The following is a 23,128-nucleotide window of genomic DNA, read 5'->3' on the forward strand; positions in this document are numbered from 1 at the left end:
ACCAGATACATATTGCAGAGAGAAATCTCCTACAACTAAGGCAAAGAACAGGTCCAGCCCCTTCCTATGCAGCCCTGTTTCACCAGTATTAGGGTGACATGGGATAGACTGAGCAAACCCTGTGGCACTAATTCCACCCAGGGTTAGGAGAAGAGATTAAAAAAAAGAACTGGCTGAGATAAAGCTAACCCAGTGGATTTGGTAAACACCAGCATTTATATAGATTTGTAACTTAGGGGCGCACAGGGGAAAACAAAAAGAATTTTTAGATTGGCCCTGCCTGCTCCTCCCCCTCGTTGCTGAACTTCTCACTCAATGCCCATGAAAAGACGCTCCCAAGCCTGTGCAAACAGGTGCTCTTCCTTCTTGGGAGCCAGATTCGGGAAGAGAAACCAGATAGCCATGCCATGAGAGTCTCAGGCTCTTTATGGTAGGGTCCCCTCGCTGGGGAACTTCACTTTGGCGCATCATGCCACCCTGGGCAGAGGGATCCTGAATGCTTGGTGATATAGAAGCCTAGTCATCTCAGATGGAGAGTGGGAAAGGAAAAAGGGCAGGAAGAAATTCCACTCTAGCACAGATCAAAGTAGGCAAAGCACAAAAGTTGAGTTGCTTATTAAAAAAAATAAAATTCCAGTGTTCATCTCTGAGATGGGCAAGATTGCAAGACCCATTATTTCTAAACTGGACATGGTACATCCCAGCTAAGGTGAGAGAGTCATGCACATCCAGGACCCAGACCTGAAGCAGGAGTTACAGGAAAGGATACTCGCAGTGCCTACAGCGAACACACTAAGGAGTTTGTGTGTCTGGGGAACTTTTCCTTGAAGGAAAGTAAAGAGACATTGCCTGCAAAGGGCAGCCATACACAAAGTATATGATGTCGTGTAGGCCAACAAACATGGAGGAGGAGCAGCAAGTATGATCTCACTTCGGAGGGATCAGTTTCAATGGAGAGCTGAAAGCCAGGAGCACCAGGCGGCTCCTGCCCATGGCTCACTACTAAGTGGGCATGACTATATCCATCTTGGGAAACATGGACAGATGGCCTCAAGCATGAAATCCTTCTGCAACATTATAGACCAGGACCTTGTGGAGTTAAGCGAGGTGGACCTGGAATTCATGAACTTGGGGAAATCTGATTTGACTTTATTAGAGCGGAGACTCCCCCATATCAAACCGAAATTAAAAAAAAAACAAAACAAACAACCCATGGGTTATGAAGATCTTTTATTTCAATATAAAGGGTTCAAAACACTTACTGTTGGCAATCCTTAAAAAAAATGTGAATAAGCTTATAATGCCGCCGTCTGAAATGGCTTAGCTTCATCCTCTACAAAGCTGCGTTGTTAGCAGAGAGTTACTTACACTGCTCCTAGCTCCACACCGGGAGCCGTGATAACCAAGTGCCTCCATTTTAAAGAAGACAAATGGCGGGAACTTGAGCTGTCAATCATTGAATTGACATGTAAACGCAAAAAAACATATTAAAACAGATGGAAATATTTTTTGAAGAGTGTACCAATCTATTTTTTCATTTAAACTATGAGGTGATGCACTGTTTCATGTGAAGATCTAAAAATGTTCCTGTTTATTAAGAAACATACTTATTCCAAAATGGTCCTCTTGAGTTGTGTAACATTATGGCTTTGCATCAATGTTGTACTATTTAAGAATGTATTCAGCACCAGACAATGACCTGAACTCTACCAGACTTTGTACAGAACTATTCTATAAAATCGGAATTTATATCGACCTTCACTTTACTAACGCAACCAATATATCTACCCCCTAAATTCTTGTACTATATTAAGTAGAGTGCTTTCTTACTTCCACTCTATGCCATATCTACTATGCACTCATTATAATCCAATCCCCCTGCGCCCAATGTTATTAATACCTGATGTAACATGCTTTAAACTCTCTGGCTGAAAAAGCACGATATAAAAAAAGGACGATGAAGATGATAATACTATAGGTATTGAATTTTCTTTGTAGTGAGATAACTGTGATGCTCTATGAACCTAACTTGCGTTTTGAGCAGTGCAACCTATGTAGATTAAAGAACATGGGCATTGCAATGCATACAGTAAATTATTGCCTTAAAAGTGCAGTCGGTATAATGTCTTCAAGATACTGTGTATCCAGTGGAAGGATGATGCCACTGTAAACCTTCAATGGTGTTAAAGCACAAATCACAGTGCCCACATGCACTGTGACCTAGATGGATACGATCGGTCCTTGTGGATGTAGATAACGCTGCCTTTACAACTCTTTCTTTAATGTTGATACCTCTCATATAAGAAAAACTAGGAAATAAATGAAATTCTGGGTTGCTTTTATTTCTTCAGCAGCAGCAGTTTGACTTCAGTTTTACCAGATTGTCAGTGCTCGTGATATATTGAGTTTATTATAATATTCTGGGCCTGTTTACACTTCTAAAGTCTAGTGCAAAGCTGTGCCGTTTTGTAAACAGTTTAAGCATGAAGTCACTACAACACAGTGGTTTATTTTTAGGATTATGGGCAATTTTGGGCACTTTTAGTGAATGAAGTCAGTTGTGGAAGTAATGCTACTATTATAAGAGAGTGTTGCTAGCCCTAGCAACGAAACTTTAAGGAACATTAAGAATATCCAGCTTGCCCCGATGCAGAAATCATCATTTTGAAATACTGATTCAATGTCGGCACTCGAGGCTTAGTTTTGACTGACTGTCAAGCAGTAATTTTGGGAGACACATTCATTTACCAATTCAGATAAGTGCTTTTTAATTGCAACATTTTAAAATGAAAAGTTTAAAAAAAAAGTAAATAAAAACTCGAGAGTGACCAATGATTATGTTTTTTGGGGCACAGAAACTTGACATCAGATACATATCTTAAGTAGAGTCGGTGCCTAGTATCATTGTCCAGTAATTATTTAACATATTTTAGATTTATTTCTTAAACTTTGTGAGTGTATACAACAGTCCTAATACCATATGGGTTCCATGCGTCTTTTTTTGCAGGGTTTTCTGACTGGCACCACAGCAGTGCATTTAAATATAACGTACATGTTGATGTGATATTTTTACCTCAGAAGACTGCACTTTAATGCTCATTTTCATGTGCATTCTTCTTATAAATGCATACTTTTTTTTAAATTGTATACGGGAAGAGCCAGGTGGGGTGAGGGAAACAAAGCTGTAAGATTTGCCTAGGTCTAATACTCTTGCACCAACTTGGAGAGAGTGTGTCACCTGCAGGCCTCACCACTCACCCGCTTCCCTAGGGGGGGCAGATGCCGGGGAAGAGTGGGAGACAGATGGCAGGATTCCTGGGAGTGTGCCAGCTTCCTAGAAATATCACTATCTGTCATACCTTTGGGAACCACACCCCTGCCTCGCCCTTTCCCCAGCATTTCAAATCACCAAAAGGCCCAGACTCCAAGGGAGGACCCCCCCCCTTCTCCCTGATTTAACCTGCACCATACCTTGGGAGGACACACCACCATCTCATCCCTGGCCTTAGGCAGCAGATTGCCTTGAGCTGCCCCTGGCTGTGGAGGTGTGTTTGAGCGGGCTGTCAGTTTTAGAGAATACTGTTAAGTAAAATGTTCCACAATGAGTCATCCAAACTAACTCAGGTTAGCTGCAACTTTCCTATCCCCCTCCACAGTTCCAGTGCCCAGATCTGTCTGAACGTTAGGGAGCAATGGAGCTTCCTTACCTGTAGAAGGGGTCTCCTTTCACATTTGGCCCCACCACCTCCATGCTGCTTGTATACACCAGGTACTGAGTACCCTGCTCTATGCACGCCTGAATCACGTTCTCTGTGCCTGCAGAAAAGCCGTATGGGGAGGGGAGGGAAAGATAAATCAGCTGCAAACAGAAAGGCAAAGCCCCTCCCAACCCCCTTTATTGAGGTACGCCTTGACCTGAAGTGTCTACTTCATCCTACAGCGCACACACTGCACTTCCTACCAGTACTATGCAGGACCAGAGGCAATGAGTCAGAGAGCAGGTGCACACACCAGCCTCAGCCCTGAAGGAGGGGTAGACACTGCCATTGGGGAGGGATAGCACAATTTCCCTTCCTTCACAATGGACAATTTCATCTGCCATCATCCTAGTCTGCACAAGATGTTGAGTCAGAGGCCCTAGGGGCAGAGCTTGAATAAACAGCAATGATAATGATGATAATGCATCTCCTTAAGAGAACTTGAATAAGGAGGGATTTACTTACTTTTAGTATGGGGAAAAGGGAACAGTGTGTTATTCATTTGGTCTCTATGCCAGCTGGAAAGGAGTGCAGTGTTTACGCATCTTTTCCTTACTTCATGGGGGAATAACTGAATAACAGAGGTTTTGGACAAAGCCAGTTTTTTGTTTCGCAAAATGCATGGATATTAAGAAGCGTGTTTCTACTTACTACAGGGTGGAGGAGCTAAGAGTTTGTACATACAAAATGTTCTACATGCTGTAGTGTAGATTTGTACAAAAAAAGCTCTAAAGGGGGAATTTTAAATTCCCGGCACGCGCAAATGCTGGGAGATACGCACACAGCCGGGCCGAGCCCATTTTCAAAACCGTATGCGTGGAAGAGCTGGGTTTTTGAAAAGGGGTGGGTCAGGGGCAGGGCAGGGGTCAAAGGCACTGTCCCGGTGAAGCACGCTTCGGCAGCCGGCCGGCGCACGGACCTTACTGTTGCTCCATTGAGCAGGTTAAGTTCTGAAACAAAATTAATTTGGATAGGGAGGTAGGGTTTAGGGGTCAGGGAGGAGAGGAGAGGAGAGGGGAAAAGAAAGGAAGGATAGGTAGGGGGTTAGGGAAGTTCCCTCCCAGTCCACTCCTTAATTGGAGCGGACTGGGAGGGAACTGGGGAAGGCCCGAATGCGTCGCCGCATGCTTTTAAACAAAGTAACCCCATCCCCCCTTGCGCGTGCGGAGGGGAACTGGGTGCACATGTGCATGCGGGTATTGGATTTTATAATATGTGCGCGGTGATGCATGCATGTTAGAAAATCAGCGCCGGGAACCGGGCGCACGTGGACGCCCACATGGCCCTTTAAAAATTTAACCCTTATTGTATTACATCTTTTTTTTTTTTTCCAGTAAACAAATAATAAAAAAAAAAAATACTAGGAATGCCAGAGGAAGGAATTTTTATGAGAACGTGAAACTAGCACGAAGTGAAACAGGAGGGAAAGGGTGGAGCAGCTCAATTTGACAGATTTTCAGCACGGGGTGAGTCATGATGCTGAAGAATACAGCTGTTCAATCTGGCTCATAATGTGCACTCTGATCGTGTGTCCTAACATGTGTCAGAAATTATCCGCTGTAAGGAGGGAAGAGGAGCTACACACGGAGTTCCAGGGATGTAAGCCTCAGTTCTAACCTCGGGTCACCAGGATCAGCGGGCTGGCAAGTAGGAGCCGTGCTGGCCTTTCTTTGGGTAACGACCTGGCTCCATTTTGCAAGACAGGCTGAGCTGGTACTTCATGCGTACAATGAGATAAAACCAAGACTGCATAAACCTGCCCTCCAAAAACAGAGCCAGATCATAACAAACTCTTTCCAACTGCTGTTCTGAGTTCTGAAAACTAAAGGCAGAGTTTGGCCAGCAGGAGTCATGTTCCATTCTCAGCTGCAGTTCTCACCTCCACACACTATACGCAGGAGCGCCCAACAGGAGCTACATTGAGCCTTCTCGAACACAGATATGACCACTGTAAAACAAAGGCTCTCTCCCTTATCTTCTTACCATGGACATTGACTTCTGTGATTTTGTCGGGATGCACTTTACCCCAGACATCTACAAGGCTGGCAGTGTGGATCACCACGTCCACACCCTCCACGGCATCATGCACATCGTCCACACTAGCGATATTCCCCTGGATCAGTGTCACTTTCACTTTCTCTGAAAGATAAAATCAATTTCAACATTTATATACAAAACAGAGGGGTGGGCAAGAAACTGAATCCCTTCATCATCTTGTTTTGCTGTGGCAAGATACCTTTCTAAAGAAGGGCACCCAAAGCAGGGACCAGGGTAGTCTTGAATGTTCATGTAAGTCAATGTCTTTGGATAAATCACAACAGTCCCACATAAGAACATAAGTTGCCACACTGGGTCAGACCAAGCATCCATCAAGCCCAGCGTCCTGTTTCCAACAGTGGCCAAGCAAAGTCACAGGTACCTGGCAAGTACCCAAACATTAAATAAATCCCACACTACTGCCAGTGGTAACAGTGGCTATTGCCTAAGTCAACTTGATTGAAGGTTTAAGGACTTCTGCTCCAGAAACTCATCTAAACCTTTTTCCACCCATAACTTCCCTAACCACATCCTCCGGCAATGAAATCCAGCGCCTAATGGCGCGTTGAGTGAAAAAGAATTTTCTCCAATTTGTTTTAAATATGCTACTTGCTAACTTCATGGCATACTCCCTAGCCCTTCTATTATCTGAAAGAGAAAATAACCAATTCACACTTACCCATTCTAGTCCTCTCATGATTTTAAACACCTCTATCATATCCCCACTCGGCCATCTCTTCTCCAAGCTGAAAAGTCCTAACCTCTTTAGTCTTTCCTCATAGGGAAGCTGTTCCATTCCCCTTATCATTTTGGTCGCCCTTCTCTGTACCTTCTCCAGTGCAACTATATCTTTTTTGAAGCCACACATTTTACGTTCAGAAATTAACCCCTGCCCAAAGGCAGGCATTAACCATTGAAGGCACCGGGTAAGTGTACATAAAAACAGAAAAAACTGCTTTTCTGTACACCTTCCGACTCAATATCATAGCGATATTAAGTCATAGGCCCCAAAAATAAAAAATAAAAAAATCTTCTGGAAAAAAAAAAATCTGCCCCGCGGGTTGGAAAACGGACGCTCAATTTTGCCGGCGTCCGTTTTCTGAACCTTTGGCTGTCAGCAGGTTCAACAACCGACGCCAGTAAAATTAAGCGTCGGCTGTCAAACCCGCTGACAGCCGCCGTTTCTGCCAATAAGGAGGTGCTAGGGACAGGCTAGTGTCCCTAGCACCTCCTTATTAGTGCAGGCCCTAATTTGAATACAAAATCACACACCCAGGAGAGGGGCCTGAGTGCGCATCGGGAGAGTGGGCACTCGCCTCGGAGGGCTGGCTCTCCCGCGCAGTTCACTGTATTGGCCCGATTGTTTGCTTTTTTGACTGCTGCAGCACACTAAGCCAACAATTTCAATGTATTATTCACTATGATGCCTATATAAGAACAGTGGCCAATCCAGGCCATAAGAACCTGGCAAGTACCCAAAACTGTCTATTCCATGTCACCATTGCTAATGGCGGTGGCTATTCTCTAAGTGAACTTAATAGCAGGTAATGGATTTCTCCTCCAAGAACTTATCCAATCCTTTTTTAAACACCGCTATACTAACTGCACTAACCACATCCTCTGGCAACAAATTCCAGAGTTTAATTGTGCGTTGAGTAAAAAAGAATTTCCTCCGATTAGTTTTAAATGTGCAGTTAGTGAAGCTGGGTTTAAAAAAGGTTTGGATAAGTTCTTGGAGGAGAAGTCCATTAACGGCTATTAATCAAGTTTACTTAGGGAATAGCCACTGCTATTAATTGCATCAGTTGCATGGGATCTTCTTAGTGTTTGTGTAATTGCCAGGTTCTTGTGGCCTGGTTTGGCCTCTGTTGGAAACAGGATGCTGGGCATGATGGACCCTTGGTCTGACCCAGCATGGCAATTTCTTATGTTCTTATGTTCTTTGTTCCATGTATAGATGACAATGGTTTACAAAGTGACATTCATAGTTATAAGGAGAAACAAAAGAATAGATGCCTGGAACTTTTTCGATGTTTATTTAAACAGAGACGTATATTAAAAACTTGCCCGACTCTGGCCGAGTTTCGCGGCTCACACAGCCGCTGCCTCAGGGGCTTCAACACTTCACAGCTGCCAAAAAGCATTCATTTGTGCAAAATCTTCCAACATGCAACCATTAATTATCAGCAGTGCATCGAACCACTCGCGCACCGACGTGCAGCATGTAGTCTCTGCTTCTCATTTCATCTACACAGATGATGTACAAATCATCATCCCCATAACAGACTCCATACACAATGCAATCAAAACCTGGGAAACTGCACTCACCGCCATAGACAACCTCCTCACCAGCCTCAATCTTGCCCTCAACTCTGCAAAAACTGAATTCATGATTATCTCACCCCAACACAACCCTAACTCCCCCACCCAAATACCCTCCCCCCCATCAATTCCAATCTCCCATCACGTAAGAAACCTGGGCGTTGTTAACGTGAAGAAATAAGTTTACATATAATAATAAGATAAGTGACTACATTATAAGAGAAAAGTTAGTATATGACTTTAATGGTAAGGTGAGGTGTGTGTTTTAAATGGGTAATTTTTAACGGGAGGTTTTTTGCACATTAAAACAGGGTTAAATAGAGATAATAATAAAAAAATAAAAAAAACACCATTTGGGAAGTGCTAAGTGACGTGATCAGATAGTGCTCATACAAGAGAAGGGTTGTAGCCCTGTAAGGGCAAGAGCCCATGAGATTGGAAGCACTAATTATTCTGATACCATTCCCTGTTGGCTTTTTGAAAGCACTTCAAACAGAGACTTATGAATACAAAATCTGCAAGTTTGCAGTTTTTCCTCAAGGATTTTTGTTAATTATTTTACATTATATAATAACCATGTCCACAAGATGTTTTTGTTGGATAATCTCAAAGAAGATATTTAGACAGGGTAACATCTCTTTGACAAGATTTGAAGTTAAAAAAAAAAATAGGAAATGTAATTTGGTTTCTAGGGTTTGGGAGAAAGTAATAACGGTGGGGATGTGGGGAGCAGGATGAAAGACTTAAGGAAAGTGATGCAATGAAGGAATATGAGAAGGAGAGAGATGGGATAAGGGAAAGGTGAGAAAAATAGAGAAGGGAAGATGAAGGGGTGAAAAGAGAAATGGAGAGGGAAAGGAGTGAAAGGAAATGGATTGAACGAGGGGCATGATGAGGGATGAGATATATGGAAGGAGTGAGGAGGGAAGAGGAAGAACATAAGATCATGCCATACTGGGTCAGACCAAGGGTCCATCAAACCCAGCATCCTATTTCCAACAGAGGCCAATCCAGGCCATAAGAACCTGGCAAGTACCCAAACACTAAGTCTATTCCATGTAACCGTTGCTAGTAATAGCAGTGGCTATTCTCTAAGTCAACTTAATTAATAGCAGGTAATGGACTTCTCCTGCAAGAACTTATCCAATCCTTTTTTAAACACAGCTATACTAACTGCACTAACCACATCCTCTGGCAACAAATTCCAGAGTTTAATTGTGCGTTGAGTGAAAAAGAACTTTCTCCGATTAGTTTTAAATGTGCCCCATGCTAACTTCATGGAGTGCCCCCTAGTCTTTCTACTATCCGAAAGAGTAAATAACCGATTCCCATCTACCCGTTCTAGACCTCTCATGATTTTAGGATGGGATGAGGGAAGGAAGCTAACGAGTAAAGGAGAGGGACTGAGGCAGTAAGAGAAGGAAGGGATGAGAGGTAGGAAAGGGACAGGACAAGGAAGGGAAGGAGTGAGAAAGGAATGGGATGACTGTGGGAGAGGTGAGAAGAAGGGGGGAAAAGGAATACAAGCTAGGACAGGGGGGCCGTGGGAAGAAGGAATTGGCGAAACGCAGCACACTGGGTGTGAAAATGCTGGTGGAGCCCCGAGGATTACGCCAGCCGGAGGCAGAATGCAGGAGCTCAGAACGCCGAGGGAGATTCCAGCCGCACACGGGGGAGGAAGGAGGCTGAAAATACAGGAGGAGACCTCTAGCAAATGAGGCTGCAAAACGCCACAGGAGGCTGCAGCAGAAAGTGGGACGCAGGGGCTGGACATGGCAGCAAGCCCGGCACTTTCCAGCCTCTGCCTGAGCCTCAGCTGCGGCAGCAGGTGGGATCCGGATTTTTCCTCTCATAAACTGACTGTTGCCATCTGAGGGTTATCTCGGGCAAATTTCCCCTGCATCGCGTTATTTCTTCCTTCCACATAAACTTTGTGGACCAGCCCTGGGATTTGTTTGTTTCCAGGATTATTTTTGACTGTGTTTTGGGAAGACGGGGAAGAGATCATCCGTCTGAAGAGGAGAAATCCACCCCTCCGCCTTCCTTTCTTCCTCAGACTCACACGTGCCAGGGTGACTCAGGAGTTGGTAACAAACCACCAGGCCAGTATACGAGAGGTGAGGAAGGAAACAGAAGTGGGGAAACTGTGTCATTCTGTGCACCATTGTCTGGCAGTGCTGCTGGGAGGGCGGCCACCTTCCTCTAACCCCTTGTTGCTGCAAATATTCAGACACTTAGCAGCCTCATCACTTCCTGTTTCCTATGTACCCCCATGAGAAATATCAGAGCTGCCAAGGGAGCAGCGATTTTCAGCACATGTCTCCCCCTCCTCACCTACTGGGCTATCTGACTGGGCCCTGGGGCTCTGCTTCTGTTTCTTGTAGGACAAATTGGCTGGCTGGCCGGGCTCTCTCGTGTGATCTCTCCTTCCTCTAGTAGGCTGGCTGAGTCCCTCTCACGCTCTCTATCTTTTGGGCTAAATGGATGAACTTACTGGCTGCCTTCTCTCTGGATGGGATGGCTGACTGGCTCTCTCTGTCTGATGATGCCTCTTCTTTTTGGTTGGTGACTCTTTCTTTCTTTCTGGATGGGCTAGCTCTCTCTCTCTCTCCCCCCAAACAGGCTATCTGTCTTCGCTGGGCTAGCTGGTCTGGTTGGACTAGCAATTGGCTGGGCTAACTGACCCGGCTGGGCTGGCCTAGTTGGGACAGTAACTAGGCAGACTGGGTTAGCTGAGTTGGGCTGCTCCCTCTCCCCTCCTGGGCCAAAGCAACAGTGAATTTCTCCCAGCTGACCTCCACATCTGCTGCTGAAAAGCAATGGCCATGTATTAAGCCAGCCTGATTTCCGACTCCCACATGATGACACATGTGGCCTGCACTGTCAATTGATAATGTCTCCAGCAGGCCCCAGTGACTCCCTCTCTCCTCCACTATGATTTATCAAAAGGTGGCTGCCCATCTTGCCCCCCTTTGCATTGCCAACTTTCCCTGGGACTGTAACTGTTGCGGTGGTCGGCCGCAGAGCCTCACGGCCGGACACACTCATCCCCAGAGCTAGTCCGGGCCTCCATGCAGCTTCAACAAGCCACCACCTTCGCTTCCTTCCAGCACGGTGGAGGGCCGACCCTGCCGCCACTACACTGCCAGCCTCTGCCGCTCTCAGCTAGATTTTAAGGGGCCGCGGCGGGAAAGGTTCCCGCCGCCCCGGATATTGATCTCGGCTCTAAACACTATTTAAGGCAGCTTCTGATGCTCAATCCTTGCCTCAGCAACAGGTCGAGCTCTTTGAATGGTGAGTTGCTCTGCGTTCCTGACCCTGCCTCGGTGTTCCTGATACTGCCTCGGCATTCCTGCTTGTTCCTGGCTCCGTGACCCTGCCTCTGTGCTCCGGTTCCTGTTTCCGTTTCTGTGTTCCCATCCCTCGGACTGATTCTCTGGCTTGACCCTGGTTCATTCCTCTGACTTCGGACTGCCTGCCCCTGACCTTCGGCCTGCCTCCTCTGCTCTCTTTGCCGCCTGCCCTGAGCTCTGCCCTCCTTCTGGATTTGTCTGTTCGCCACCTGCCCTGATCTTCTGCCTGCCCTCGGGATCCCACTTATCTGACGACGCCCTTGGATTCGTTGATTGGAAACCTGCGCGCCTAAGTCCAGCCGGCCCCGGTAACCATGGGCTCAACCTGCGGGGAACGAGGGCCGGTATTGGTGAAGGTCCTGTTGGGTCTCCACATCACCTGCACCGCCTGCTGACGACGAGGACCTGCAGGGGAACCTCGCCTCGCCCCAAGGGTCCACTCCGTGCAACAGCAACTGGACACTCCACCAAACAATGAGCAAGAAGATCTGTAGAGGTGGTGAAACAAAGAGCGGGAGCACCTCCTATTGGAAAAACAGACGATCTGCTGGAGATCAATACACAGAAACTACAGAGCAGCAGAATCCCTTACATGTGTCACACATGCAGAACGCAGGCAGACTCTTACAAATTGCATAAGGGACCACAAATTAGAAATAAAAATGTACAGACAAAAACTGAAATGGAAACCCCAAAATAACAGACTCTGCAGAGCAACACTGGAAAAATAAAACATGACCACTCTCTAACACTGCTTAACCCCCACTTCTACCACTGTCCTCGCCAGATACTGCTGATCCTAGACCCAAACTACAGCCAACAATGCCTCCCTCCTCTCAGCCCAGAAAACATCTCAATCTCTGAATATCTGTTTACTTTTAACATGTAATCTGCTTTAATTATTTTATGGAAAGGTGGTATAACAAAATATTTCAACTAAACTCAGTATTTCCCCCCCCCCCCCCCCGAAACCTCTGCCTGTCATTTTATTTATTTATTTTAAAACATTTGTTACCCGCCCTTCCTACGTTCAGGGCAGGGTACAATGAAACATTCATAAAATCAGAATTACAATAAATCAGAATTACAATAAAACTTAAAATTTGTTAGAAAATACAATACAAATTAGTATGGCTTTGCTAACAGCGTATCGGACACTGGATGACACTGAGGGTGGAAGAGGCCAGGGAGACTGCGTGTTCCTCGCCTGGTTCAAGAATGCTTTTTTGAATAGATGTGTTTTTAGGGCATTTTTAAAAAAAAATGTCTTTCCTGGAGGCACCTCAGTTCTTTCGGTAAGGTATTACAGGGAAGGGGGCCTGCTGAACAAAACGCAAGTCTCTTGTTTCGTCAAGATGGGCTATTTGTGAGGAAGGAACATCAAGGAGGGTTTGACTGGAAGATCTTAATGATGTAGCAGGAGCATGGATTTTTACTACAGATCAGCTCCAGAGAGAGTGAATATTATGAAAAGGGTGTATGATACTGGCAGCCCAAGGAGGGATTCGAGTACAGGAGTGATGAGATTACGAGTTGGGATTCTTGTATGGAGCCTGGCTGCGGAATTCTGTATAATTTGTAGTGAACGAATGCTGGGAGGCCAATCAGGAGAGAATTACAGTAGTGAGTACTAGAAAATAAAAGTGATTTTAAAACAGAGCAAAAATCAATGGGGTCAAGGAATGGTTTGAGATAGCGAAGAAATCTTAATTTGTAAGAGGAGGATTGAATGACCATTCTGATATGGTCACGCATGGAAATGGCAGGATCAATGATGACTCCAAGATTATGGGCATTCTGCGAGAGAGTAATGGTCTGATTATCAAACTGAAAATTAGTCGGAGTATTTGTGATTGCGAAACGTGATAAGATGATAATTTCAGTTTCTGAGATGTTGAGGGCTAGTTTATTTTGATTGAGTCATCCTTGAATAGTTGTAAGACAGGAAAGAAGAAATGATTCTGTCTGTGCCCATGTTTCTTTAAGGGGGAAAAGGAACTGTATGCCATCAGCATGCAGTTTGTAATGGACCCCAAGGCTGGCCAGAATGCAGCATAAAGAACATAAGAACATGCCATACTGGGTCAGACCAAGGGTCCATCAAGCCCAGCATCCTGTTTCCAACAGTGGCCAATCCAGGCCATAAGAACCTGGCAAGTACCCAAAAACTAAGTCTATTCCATGTTACTGTTGCTAGTAATAGCAGTAGCTATTTTCTAAATCAACTTATTTAGTAGCAGGTAATGGACTTCTCCAAGAACTTCTCCAATCCTTTTTTAAACCCAGCTACACTAACTGCACTAACCACATCCCCTGGCAACAAATTCCAGAGTTTAATTGTGCGTTGAGTGAAAAAGAACTTTCTCCGATTAGTTTTAAATGTGCCACATGCTCACTTCATGGAATGCCCCCTAGTCTATTATCTGAAAGAGTAAATAACCGATTCACATCTACCCGTTCTAGATCTCTCATGATTTTAAACACCTCTATCATATCCCCCCTCAGCCGTCTCTTCTCCAAGCTGAACATCCCTAACCTCTTCAGCCTTTCCTCTTAGCGGAGCTGTTCCATTCCCTTTATCATTTTGGTCACTCTTCTCTGTACCTTCTCCATCGCAACTATATCTTTTTTGAGATGCGGCGACCAGAATTGTACACAGTATTCAAGGTGCGGTCTCACCACAGAGCGATACAGAAGCTTTATGACATGTTGAACAAGGCCACTGAGAGCACAGAACCCTGGGGGACACCAGAACCAAGGGAAACCCAAGAGGAGGAATGGCAATAGATATGGACTAGTTGGATCCTACTGGAGAGACAGGAGGTGAACCAGGAAAGAACAGAACTGAGTAACCCAAAAGAGCACAGTCTAGAAAGAAGAATTTAGTGATCTCTCTTGTTCCCTCAACCCAGAAGCATTACCATTTCTCCCTTAATTCCCTACTCCCAGCCACCAGATAACTAGAACCAGAGAAGCCTTCAGTCCAGTCTCTCAGGATAATTACTAAAATGTGGTGACTGGTCTCCTGCCCTGTGGCTGAGGTGATGCATACCTTAATGAGCCACCCAGACCTGGTAAACACTGCATTGCCCAGAAGGTTCCAGTTGGCTTACAATGAATTCCCTACTACCGTAGCCTTCACTCTGGCTATAACTAAGTTGGCAGCATACTTGATACCAGGGTTGAGTCATTGATTCACTTTCCTATCCCGGGTGTGGATTCTTCCAATGGAGAGAAGGTTTAACCGCCAAGGCCCAATGTGTTTAATGGAAACAGTTCCAAGGAGACACATGACACAAGGTATGATATTCCAAAATTAAAATGCCTTTGCTGAACAGTTCAAATGAAAAATGTTACAAGCATGAAAAATAAGTTAAGCAAAAAGGGAATCAACAAGCAGAACATAAAACAATTATTGCAAAGACAAGGTGACAAAGGGCCTTATTTACTAAGAGGGTAATATTCAGTCACTGACCAGATTGCAAAGTTAGCTGGATAAATTTATCCAACTAATTCTGCAATCCGGCCAGTGACTGCATATTAATCCCTTAGTTATCCAGCTAATTTAACTCCTCCCAGAACACTCCTAGAATGCCCCTACATAATTTGGCTAAAATGTAGCCAGATAAGTGGGGGAAATATTGAAAAGTGGGTATTTTGCCAGATAACTTGTGAGTTATCTGGCTTAACTGCCGCTGAATCCTCACAGACACAGAATGGGAGAAAAGCCTTAATGAATCAGGCCCAAAAAAAACACAGAGCCAGGATCAGAGAGAAAAAGAAAACAAGAGAGGGTAAGATTAGGAAATGAAGGGGATAAATATAGCACAAAGTGCAGACAACGGTTTCCGGAAACTACAATGCTGTGCAGGATGATTAAAACTTATGACATTCAAAGTCTCAGAAATATAGATCAGAAGTTCTCAGCCTTTCGCGATTGCTGTACCTCTTTTCAAGAGCTGGAGATGTCTGTGAACTCTCAGAACTGTAAATATAGTATTTGCTGCAAATGTTGACATTTTGCATTTCAGTGTGACATTTGAGCCTGTTTTTCAATTGGCATTTATACTTTAATACTGGGTTGACTACAGAATCATTAAAACATCAGTGCAGTTTACAGAAAAACAACAAGTATACACACACACACAAACCAAATCTAGCAGGAAGCTTCATTTGTGTGGCATAGCTGGTGGCACTGAGGTAATGGAGGGGGGCCTGTTACTTGTAGTGACCGTGCTTTATTGCCTCTTTCTGACAAATTTACTCCAGTTTGAAGCTCAGGGGAAGAATGGAGAGAGCTGTAGCAAGGGGAGGGAGTACCAGACAGTCCACAGTCACCTTGCTCACTTCAGGGAGTTAGGGGAGGAATATTACAAGTGGATACTGCCCTGCCCATATCATTTCTTGCCACATCAAAAACTTATGCCAAAGATAGTCTATGGTGTATTTTAGGCATACCTACTACATGAAGAAAATAGAGCTAACAAGAGAACACCAGTGTTATCTGGCAACAGTTACATGCATAATAATAATAATAATAATAATAATAATAATAAAAAGACAAATAAACTGCAAATTTAACTATAATAAAGAGGAAAGTTGTCCCACACCTACATCGCCAGCATGCAAACTGAGCTTTGCCCCTTCCCTTTCTGTATTCTCCAGCTCCATCCCTCTCCGTATTGTCCAGTCCACTCTCTACTACCAGATATGGAAATTGAGCTCCGCCCCTTTCTCTTGCTATACTCTCCAGCTCTGATCCTCCCCCCTCCTCTCTCTAAATTGATGAATCCACTCTCTACCACCACATTTCTCAACTAGTCACTTCCTACACTTCACAGCATTTCCCTATCCTTGGACAAGCTTTTACTACTAATACATGATTCAATTAGGTTCTTACCTGCTAATTGGCTTTCCTGTAGTCTTGACAGACAAGTCTGTACAAGTGGGATTATCCTCCGGCCAGCAGATGGAGGCAGAGATCAAAAGCTCATCATTGAACCCCTTCTCCATATAAGCGCCCTGTGCTGACTCAATGCCTCTGAACCCTATGCCAAAGCTAAAAACATCCAAAGACAATTGTTAGTTTTGGTTTCCAAATCCCCATCATACCCAAAACCTGATACCATCACCAACGTTCACTCCCTGGCTACTTCTTCATGCTCCTGATTAGGAATGCTGCCTTTTGAATAGCCAACAACTTACTCGCCATTCGTTTTCTGAGGATAAAGATCCCCTGGAACTCAAAGAAAGATATTAGACACAACCAATATCCTTTCACTCATTTCTCTGTGTATGTCAACATATACATATATATGTATATATACATAAAGCACACGTTTGGTTTTGTTTTTTAATTCCCCTGTTCTCTTCCCGGGGTGGTGCTGTAGACTGGTCTGTCAGGACTACTGGTAAGCCAGTTAGCAAGTAAGAATCTAACTGATCCTTCCTGATCATCCAGCCAGACCAGTCTAGGCAAGTGGGACATACCAAGCTGTACCTATCCCGGGTGGGAGTAATTTAGCTCTGCATCCAATACTTCCGAGCTAATACTGTGCCCTTCTCCTGATGGTTCAGCCTCAAATGTTTGGTAAATGCATGCAGAAAAGCCCCTCCTTTATCAGTGAATGGCTACCTGTAAGCACCTCAGGAAACCAGAAAGACCGAAACACCTGGTTGCACTGGGGAAGCGACACTACGGAGTGCTGTTGCCCTGGAGCCACTCATTTCTATTTAATGAAGTCACAGCAGCAGACCATCTGTCTGCACACCTGCTGAGGCAGAGACCTTACTGAGGAACTGAGGCAGCACCGGACGCTTATATGGAGAAGGGGCTCAATGATGAGCTTTTGGTCTCTGCCTCCATCTGCTGGCCGAAGGATAAACCCACTTGTACAGACTGGTCTGGCAGGATGATCAGGAATATTAAATAATTTAGTACTTCTCAAAATCAAATTAAGAACATAAGAAACGTCATGCGGGGTCACACAAAGGTCCATTGAGCCCAGTCTGGATCTCAAGTACCTGGCAGATCTCAAAAAAATAAATCTATTTCTTATTAATCTCTCCCAGGAATAGCAAGAGCTTCCTCTTATCTAAGCAACTAATAATGTTTTATGGACCTTTCCTCCAGGAACTCATCCAAACCTCTTTTAAACCCTACTATGTTATTTGTCTTGACCACGTCATCTGGCCAGATTGCACGGCTTGATTGTACACTTAGAGAAAAAGTACTTTCTACGATTTGTTTTAAGTCTGTTGGGTGTTAATTTCATAGAGGTTGTCCCATTGTTTTAGTATTATTTGAATGGGGAAATAACTCTCCTTTATTTATTCATTCCACCCCACTTCTATCAGTCATCCTGAACAGGATATAAAATGTGATTTTTCCCAGCCTTGGCTGGTTAAGGTTTTTCCCTCTCTGTCTCTTCTCTGCTTTCATTTGGTTTGTCTTTGTTTCCCAGTTCTTCTTTCCGTTTTCTTCCATTCTCCTTTCTTAATCTCTCTCAGATTTCTCTTTAGTCCCATTTCTCTCCAGCTTTCTTCTTAAACTATCTCTCTCCCTTTATTACCAGCACATTTGGTCTTTATCTGCCATCATTTGCTGTTACTTTAGCTCTCTCCTCCTTTATCTCTTTTTTCCCCATGCTTTCACTTTCCCTGCCTCTTTCCCCACAGACTTTCCATGCTATCCATCTCTTCTTTTCTGGCTTTCAGCCCTCCTCTTCCTATCTCTTGCTGTCCATCCCACTCTCCCTGACTCTTCTACCTACCCACCCCCCTCTCCTTCATCATCTCCCCTCCCCACTTCCTAACCCCCCACCTCCCTTTCTCCAGCTCGCACCCTCTCCCGCAACAACATATATGGGTCGTTCTTCCCCCATTTCCTTGCTTTCTCTCACCTGTTAACTTCTTATCGTTTCTGCTTATTTTCCCCCGACTCCAGCCCTCATCTCCCTTCTTAGCTCTTCCCACTCCAGCTCCCCAATCTTGCTCTCTGCCACGGAGAGCAGGAGGAGGAGTAGCCTAGTTGTTAGAGCAGAGGCTTGCAAGCCAGGGAAACCAGGATTCAAGTCCCACTGTCGCTCCTTGTGACCTTGGGCAAGTCACTTCACCCTCCATTGCCTCAGGTACAAATTTAGACTGTGAGCCCTCTGGGGACAGGGAAATACCTACAGTACCTGAACGCAATCTGCTTTGAAGCGCCCGAAAAGTCGGAATATAAAATCAAGTCAATAAATGGCAACCGGGGAGCAGAAGCAAAACAATCACTGCAAGCCCAGGACTAGCAGGAAAGACAGCAGGCACCACCGGGGCAGTGAAAGTGCTGCGTTTCTGGCCCCTGTGTCTGCCTCCTCCTCCTCCTGTGCAGGCTTCATTTCTAATTAAGAAGCTCAGGCAGCAGGAAGGCAGGAAGAGGCAAGCAGTCGTGGCTGCAAGCAGCGCAGTGCTTTCACCATCTACTGTGATGCCTTGCCGCCTCTGCTTTACCACCATAACTGGCTGCCTATCCTGCTGCTCCCCAGCTGCCAAGAGACCAGGAGATGTGACAGGTGACCCGGGAGGAGGGAGGAGGCGCAGATCCGTGCTGGTAATAGATCGCCGAGGGGCAGCGAGGTTGGCTCCTGCTCTGGCAGTGGCAGTTCAGGCTCCTCTCTCTCCTGTGCTGATGAAGCTGTGGTCTGGCTGCAGGACCCCCTTCCAAATACCTCCGAGGGGGAGGGGTGGTACACGTACCCCCGGCTCAGAATCGCTCCTAGAGATCATAACCTGCTCTGTCTCCACGCTGCAGCCAGGATCACTTCTCTCTGGAGACGGCAGCAACGGGACTAAAGACGAAAGAGCCCCGGCTGCAGCTGCAACACTCAGAGGGGACGGAACAGAAACGATAAAGTCATTTTTTTAATAGCTCACTAGGTCTGTGGGGGCTCTGCCAAGGGTCCAGGGAATCCCTGGCTTCAGGCATGAAAATGACTAATGTACGTGAGAAACCCCATGAGCTTCCGGGAGAGATACCTAGAGGGGAGGCGGGGGAGAGAGAAGTCCAGCAGCATTTCTTCTCTCTTCTACTGACAAGTTATCGATGTGCACTGGATGTTATCGATCACGTCAAGGAAAAGTTTAAACATTAATAACCGCAAGGTGAGGAAGAGAGAGAGAGAGGGAGAGAGGGATAGCTAAGGACTGGAAGATTTCTGCTCTCTCTTTCTACCTTTAACCAGATCCCCACCACATAAGAAAACAATACTAGAACATGAATGCGCTTCCTCCCCTAAACATAGTCTCCTTTCTGCGTTAAACCAGAGTTTGTGGCCTTTGTGTACTCTCCCCAGGGCCACAAAATTAGGGTCCTTGCCTCCACCTCCTCCAGGGGCCACTGTGTGTGGCGTTCTGGTCACCCTGAGATTGGTGTGGATTAACAGGCAGGTAGCACATGCAAACTTTCTCTCTTCCCCCTTCCAAGTCTCAGATCGGCATAGATGGATGTGTGTATAGGTATGTATGTATGGATGGATGTATATATGTATGTATGTGTGCATGTGCGCGTGCAAACTCTCTTGCTCCTCCCCCCCCCCCCAATTCAGACTGGCGTGGATTAGCAAGAAAGCATAAACCTCCTGTCAACAGACGCTCACTCTCTCCTCTCCCCATTCCTGCCTCTGAGCTCAATTTCATCAGCCTTTATCCCTCCCAACTGCATCTGTTTTCTGCTTTGCACAGCCCATATGGGCCAATTCTTGTTATTAAAAAAAATTAACTTAAATAAAAAGTAGTAATAAATCAACTGGAAGGGTATCCAAACTTTTGCACATGCCATGTTCACTGTTTTATTATTTTCCATAATTTTGCAATAAAAAAAATATTTAAGAAGTTCCAGTCAGCATCTAATTCCAACTGAGCTGGCAAGGTTGCCATAGTAATAGGAAAATATGAATCTGATTTTTCCAAAATTTCAGAAACGTTACTAGGATCTATGAAGGAAAAGACATGTTCCCCGTGTTCAGCCCTTTCCCCCCATGGAAGGAAACAGATTTTGGAAATTGGTGTAAATGATTCAATAGGGAGCTTAAGAAACTTCAAGCATATAACTTTTAAACATCTCGTAAGCTGACACCGTGGTTTCTTTGGGGAAATGAATCGGCTTTGGGGAAATGAATCGGCTGAAGAGTTCTAGTTCTAAGCAAATGGCACACTAAAAGGAGGTCGTTCAGCGGCGGTCGTTCAGCGGCGGTCCGTAACCCCCGCTGAACGACCTCCTGCAGTCGATCTCCTGCCGGCGCCATTTTCCGTACGAAAACGATTCGCGGCAAGAAATCGCTCCCGGAACCCCGCTGGACTCCCAGGAAACTTTTGGCCAGCTTGGGGGGGCCTCCTGACCCCCACAAGACTTGCCAAAAGTCCAGCGGGGGTCCGGAACGACCTCCTCCGTCGAATTGTTTTTGTCTATGGCCGCCGCCATTTTGCGGCGGCCATTTTGAAAAATGGCGCCGGCTGAAGACAACACGATTCTATTGAGGGGGCCGTTCCGGACCGCCGCCGTTCTGGACCACCGCCGGATCCCCAGGTAATTTAAAGCATTGGGGGGGGGGTTCAGGAGGGGGGGATTTAATTTAAAGGGTCGGGGGTGGGTTTTAGGGGGTTTTAGTGTGCCAGTTTTCCTGCCCTCCCCCTTTTTACGATTTTTTAACGATAAATCGGGGGAATTGGTATTGTATCGTGGCCCTAACGATTTTTTGACGATTTAAAATATATCGGACGATATTTTAAATCGTCAAAAAACAATTCACATCCCTAATCCTTCTGTCTCTCCTCTTCTCTAGGGTATATATTTAGGTCCTTATGTATAATTTACTAGGACTTTTGGTGAAGACCCTACACCATTTCGGTAGCTTTTCTCTGTACCACCTCCACCATGTCCATATCTATTTGCCAGTATTGCACACAATACAGTAGGTGAAGTCTTACCAAATTTCCTGTAGAGGCATCGCCACCTCTCTTCTTTTACTGGCTATGCCTCTCCCTAGGCACCTTAGCAACCCTCTTGCCATCACCTTATCACACTGTTTTACTTCCCTGAGGTGTCTACCCCGAGTATTACACATCAATATCTCTCTCCCCGACCCCCATCATGTCCACTCCCTCTAACTTCTGCACCCTGAATGCATGATTCTGCTCCTTTTTCTATTGAATTTTAACTGCCAAGCACTTAAGCACTCCTCAAGCTGACTTAGGATCAAATTTCATTTCATTCTCTCAGGGATGTCTAAGTCTGTTGTAGATCTTATTGTCATCCACCAATAGGAACATTTTTCCTTCTGAGCTCTCTACAATATTGCTTATAAAGACATTGACCAGAACTGGCAATCCACTAATTACCCATCTTTCCTCAAAGTGAATTCCATTTACCACCACACTCTGTTGTCTATCACTTAGCCAGTTTCTAACCCAGACCACCACATTGGGACCCATCCCCAGGCTGCTCAGATATTTATCAACTTCATGTGCAAAACAATATCAAAAGCTTTGCTGAAATCTAAGTGCACCAAAGCTAGTGCCTGTACTCAGTCTAATTCTCTGGTCCGTCAATCAAAGAAATGGATCAGATTTGACTGACATAATCTCTCTCTGGTAAGACCATTCTACCTTGGATCCTGCATGCTACTGGATTCAAGATACTTCATTATTTTTCCTTCCATGGAGTCTCCATTAAATTACTCACCACTGAAGTGAGGCAAACCAGTCTGCAATTTTCCACAGTCCTTCCTATTACTACTCTTATAAAGAGGGACAACATCTGGCATTCTTCAGTCACATGGAACCACTCCCATCTTCAAAGATCTATTGCACATGTTCTTCAGTAGACATGCCAGAACCTCTCTGAGCTCCCTTAATATCCTAACATGTATCCCATCTGGCTCCATAGCTTTGTCTATTTTTTAGTATTACTATTCCATGCAAATCCTCTACTTCATAAATGATGTGACATTTACATCGCTACTATAAATACCCATTCCAAATATCTGTCATCTATGGTCATTCTCCAAACCTTTCTTCAGGATTTGTTTAGCATTTCTGTTTTTGCCTTGTCACCTTCCACACTTCCTTCCTGTTCTCCTCAGAGTCTTACAATCTCATCTCTGCTCTTCCTCCTTTTAGACTTGTTACCTTGCCCTATGGCCTTTGCCATCCTGACTACCTTCCCTATTTCTCTCAGCTCTTCCAGATATTCCTTCTGCAATGTCTTCTACCTTATGAATGCTAATCTTTTTGCCCTTATTTTTTCAGCCACCTCTTGAAAACCAGAATGTTGATCACCAAGTGGACTATGTCATCAACTTCACTTTCCCTTCTTTCTAATTTTGTAATACCAAGAATATTGATAGTGGCCTTGCCAGCTAAGAATGCTAGTAAGCACTTGATTTTTTGGTTTCCTTCTGTGCCCCTAATGCAATGCCTCTGGTGATATTCTCCCACCAAAAGGAGTTTCCTGCTCTTTTAGGATCTTGTGACACTACCCTTAGGTTTCCTTTTACAATGGATGTCTTTTTTCAATGCTTTCACTATGTCATCTACTTTTTCAGAACTATCTTCTGTTTTTAATGCCATGTAGGCATTCTGAAGTGATATACTGTAATTTCTGGGACATGTCTCTGATTC

At 44.9% G+C, this 23,128-nt stretch overlaps 1 protein-coding gene across 5 annotated transcripts in view; it reads right to left on the reverse strand.

Moving 5' to 3' along the window:
- HSD3B7 (hydroxy-delta-5-steroid dehydrogenase, 3 beta- and steroid delta-isomerase 7) overlaps positions 1-23,128 on the reverse strand; it is a 138,907-nt gene that overhangs the window by 27,255 nt on the left and 88,524 nt on the right. For all 5 annotated transcript variants that reach the window (XM_029606900.1, XM_029606897.1, XM_029606899.1 and 2 more), the window contains 2 exons: positions 5,742-5,897; positions 3,708-3,816 (listed from right to left, as the gene is read on the reverse strand). In XM_029606900.1, coding sequence (XP_029462760.1) covers positions 3,708-3,816; positions 5,742-5,897 — 265 coding nt within the window. The remainder of the gene's footprint in view (positions 1-3,707; positions 3,817-5,741; positions 5,898-23,128) is intronic.

This window comes from Rhinatrema bivittatum, chromosome 6 (assembly GCF_901001135.1).
Source record: "Rhinatrema bivittatum chromosome 6, aRhiBiv1.1, whole genome shotgun sequence".
NCBI lineage: Eukaryota > Metazoa > Chordata > Amphibia > Gymnophiona > Rhinatrematidae > Rhinatrema > Rhinatrema bivittatum.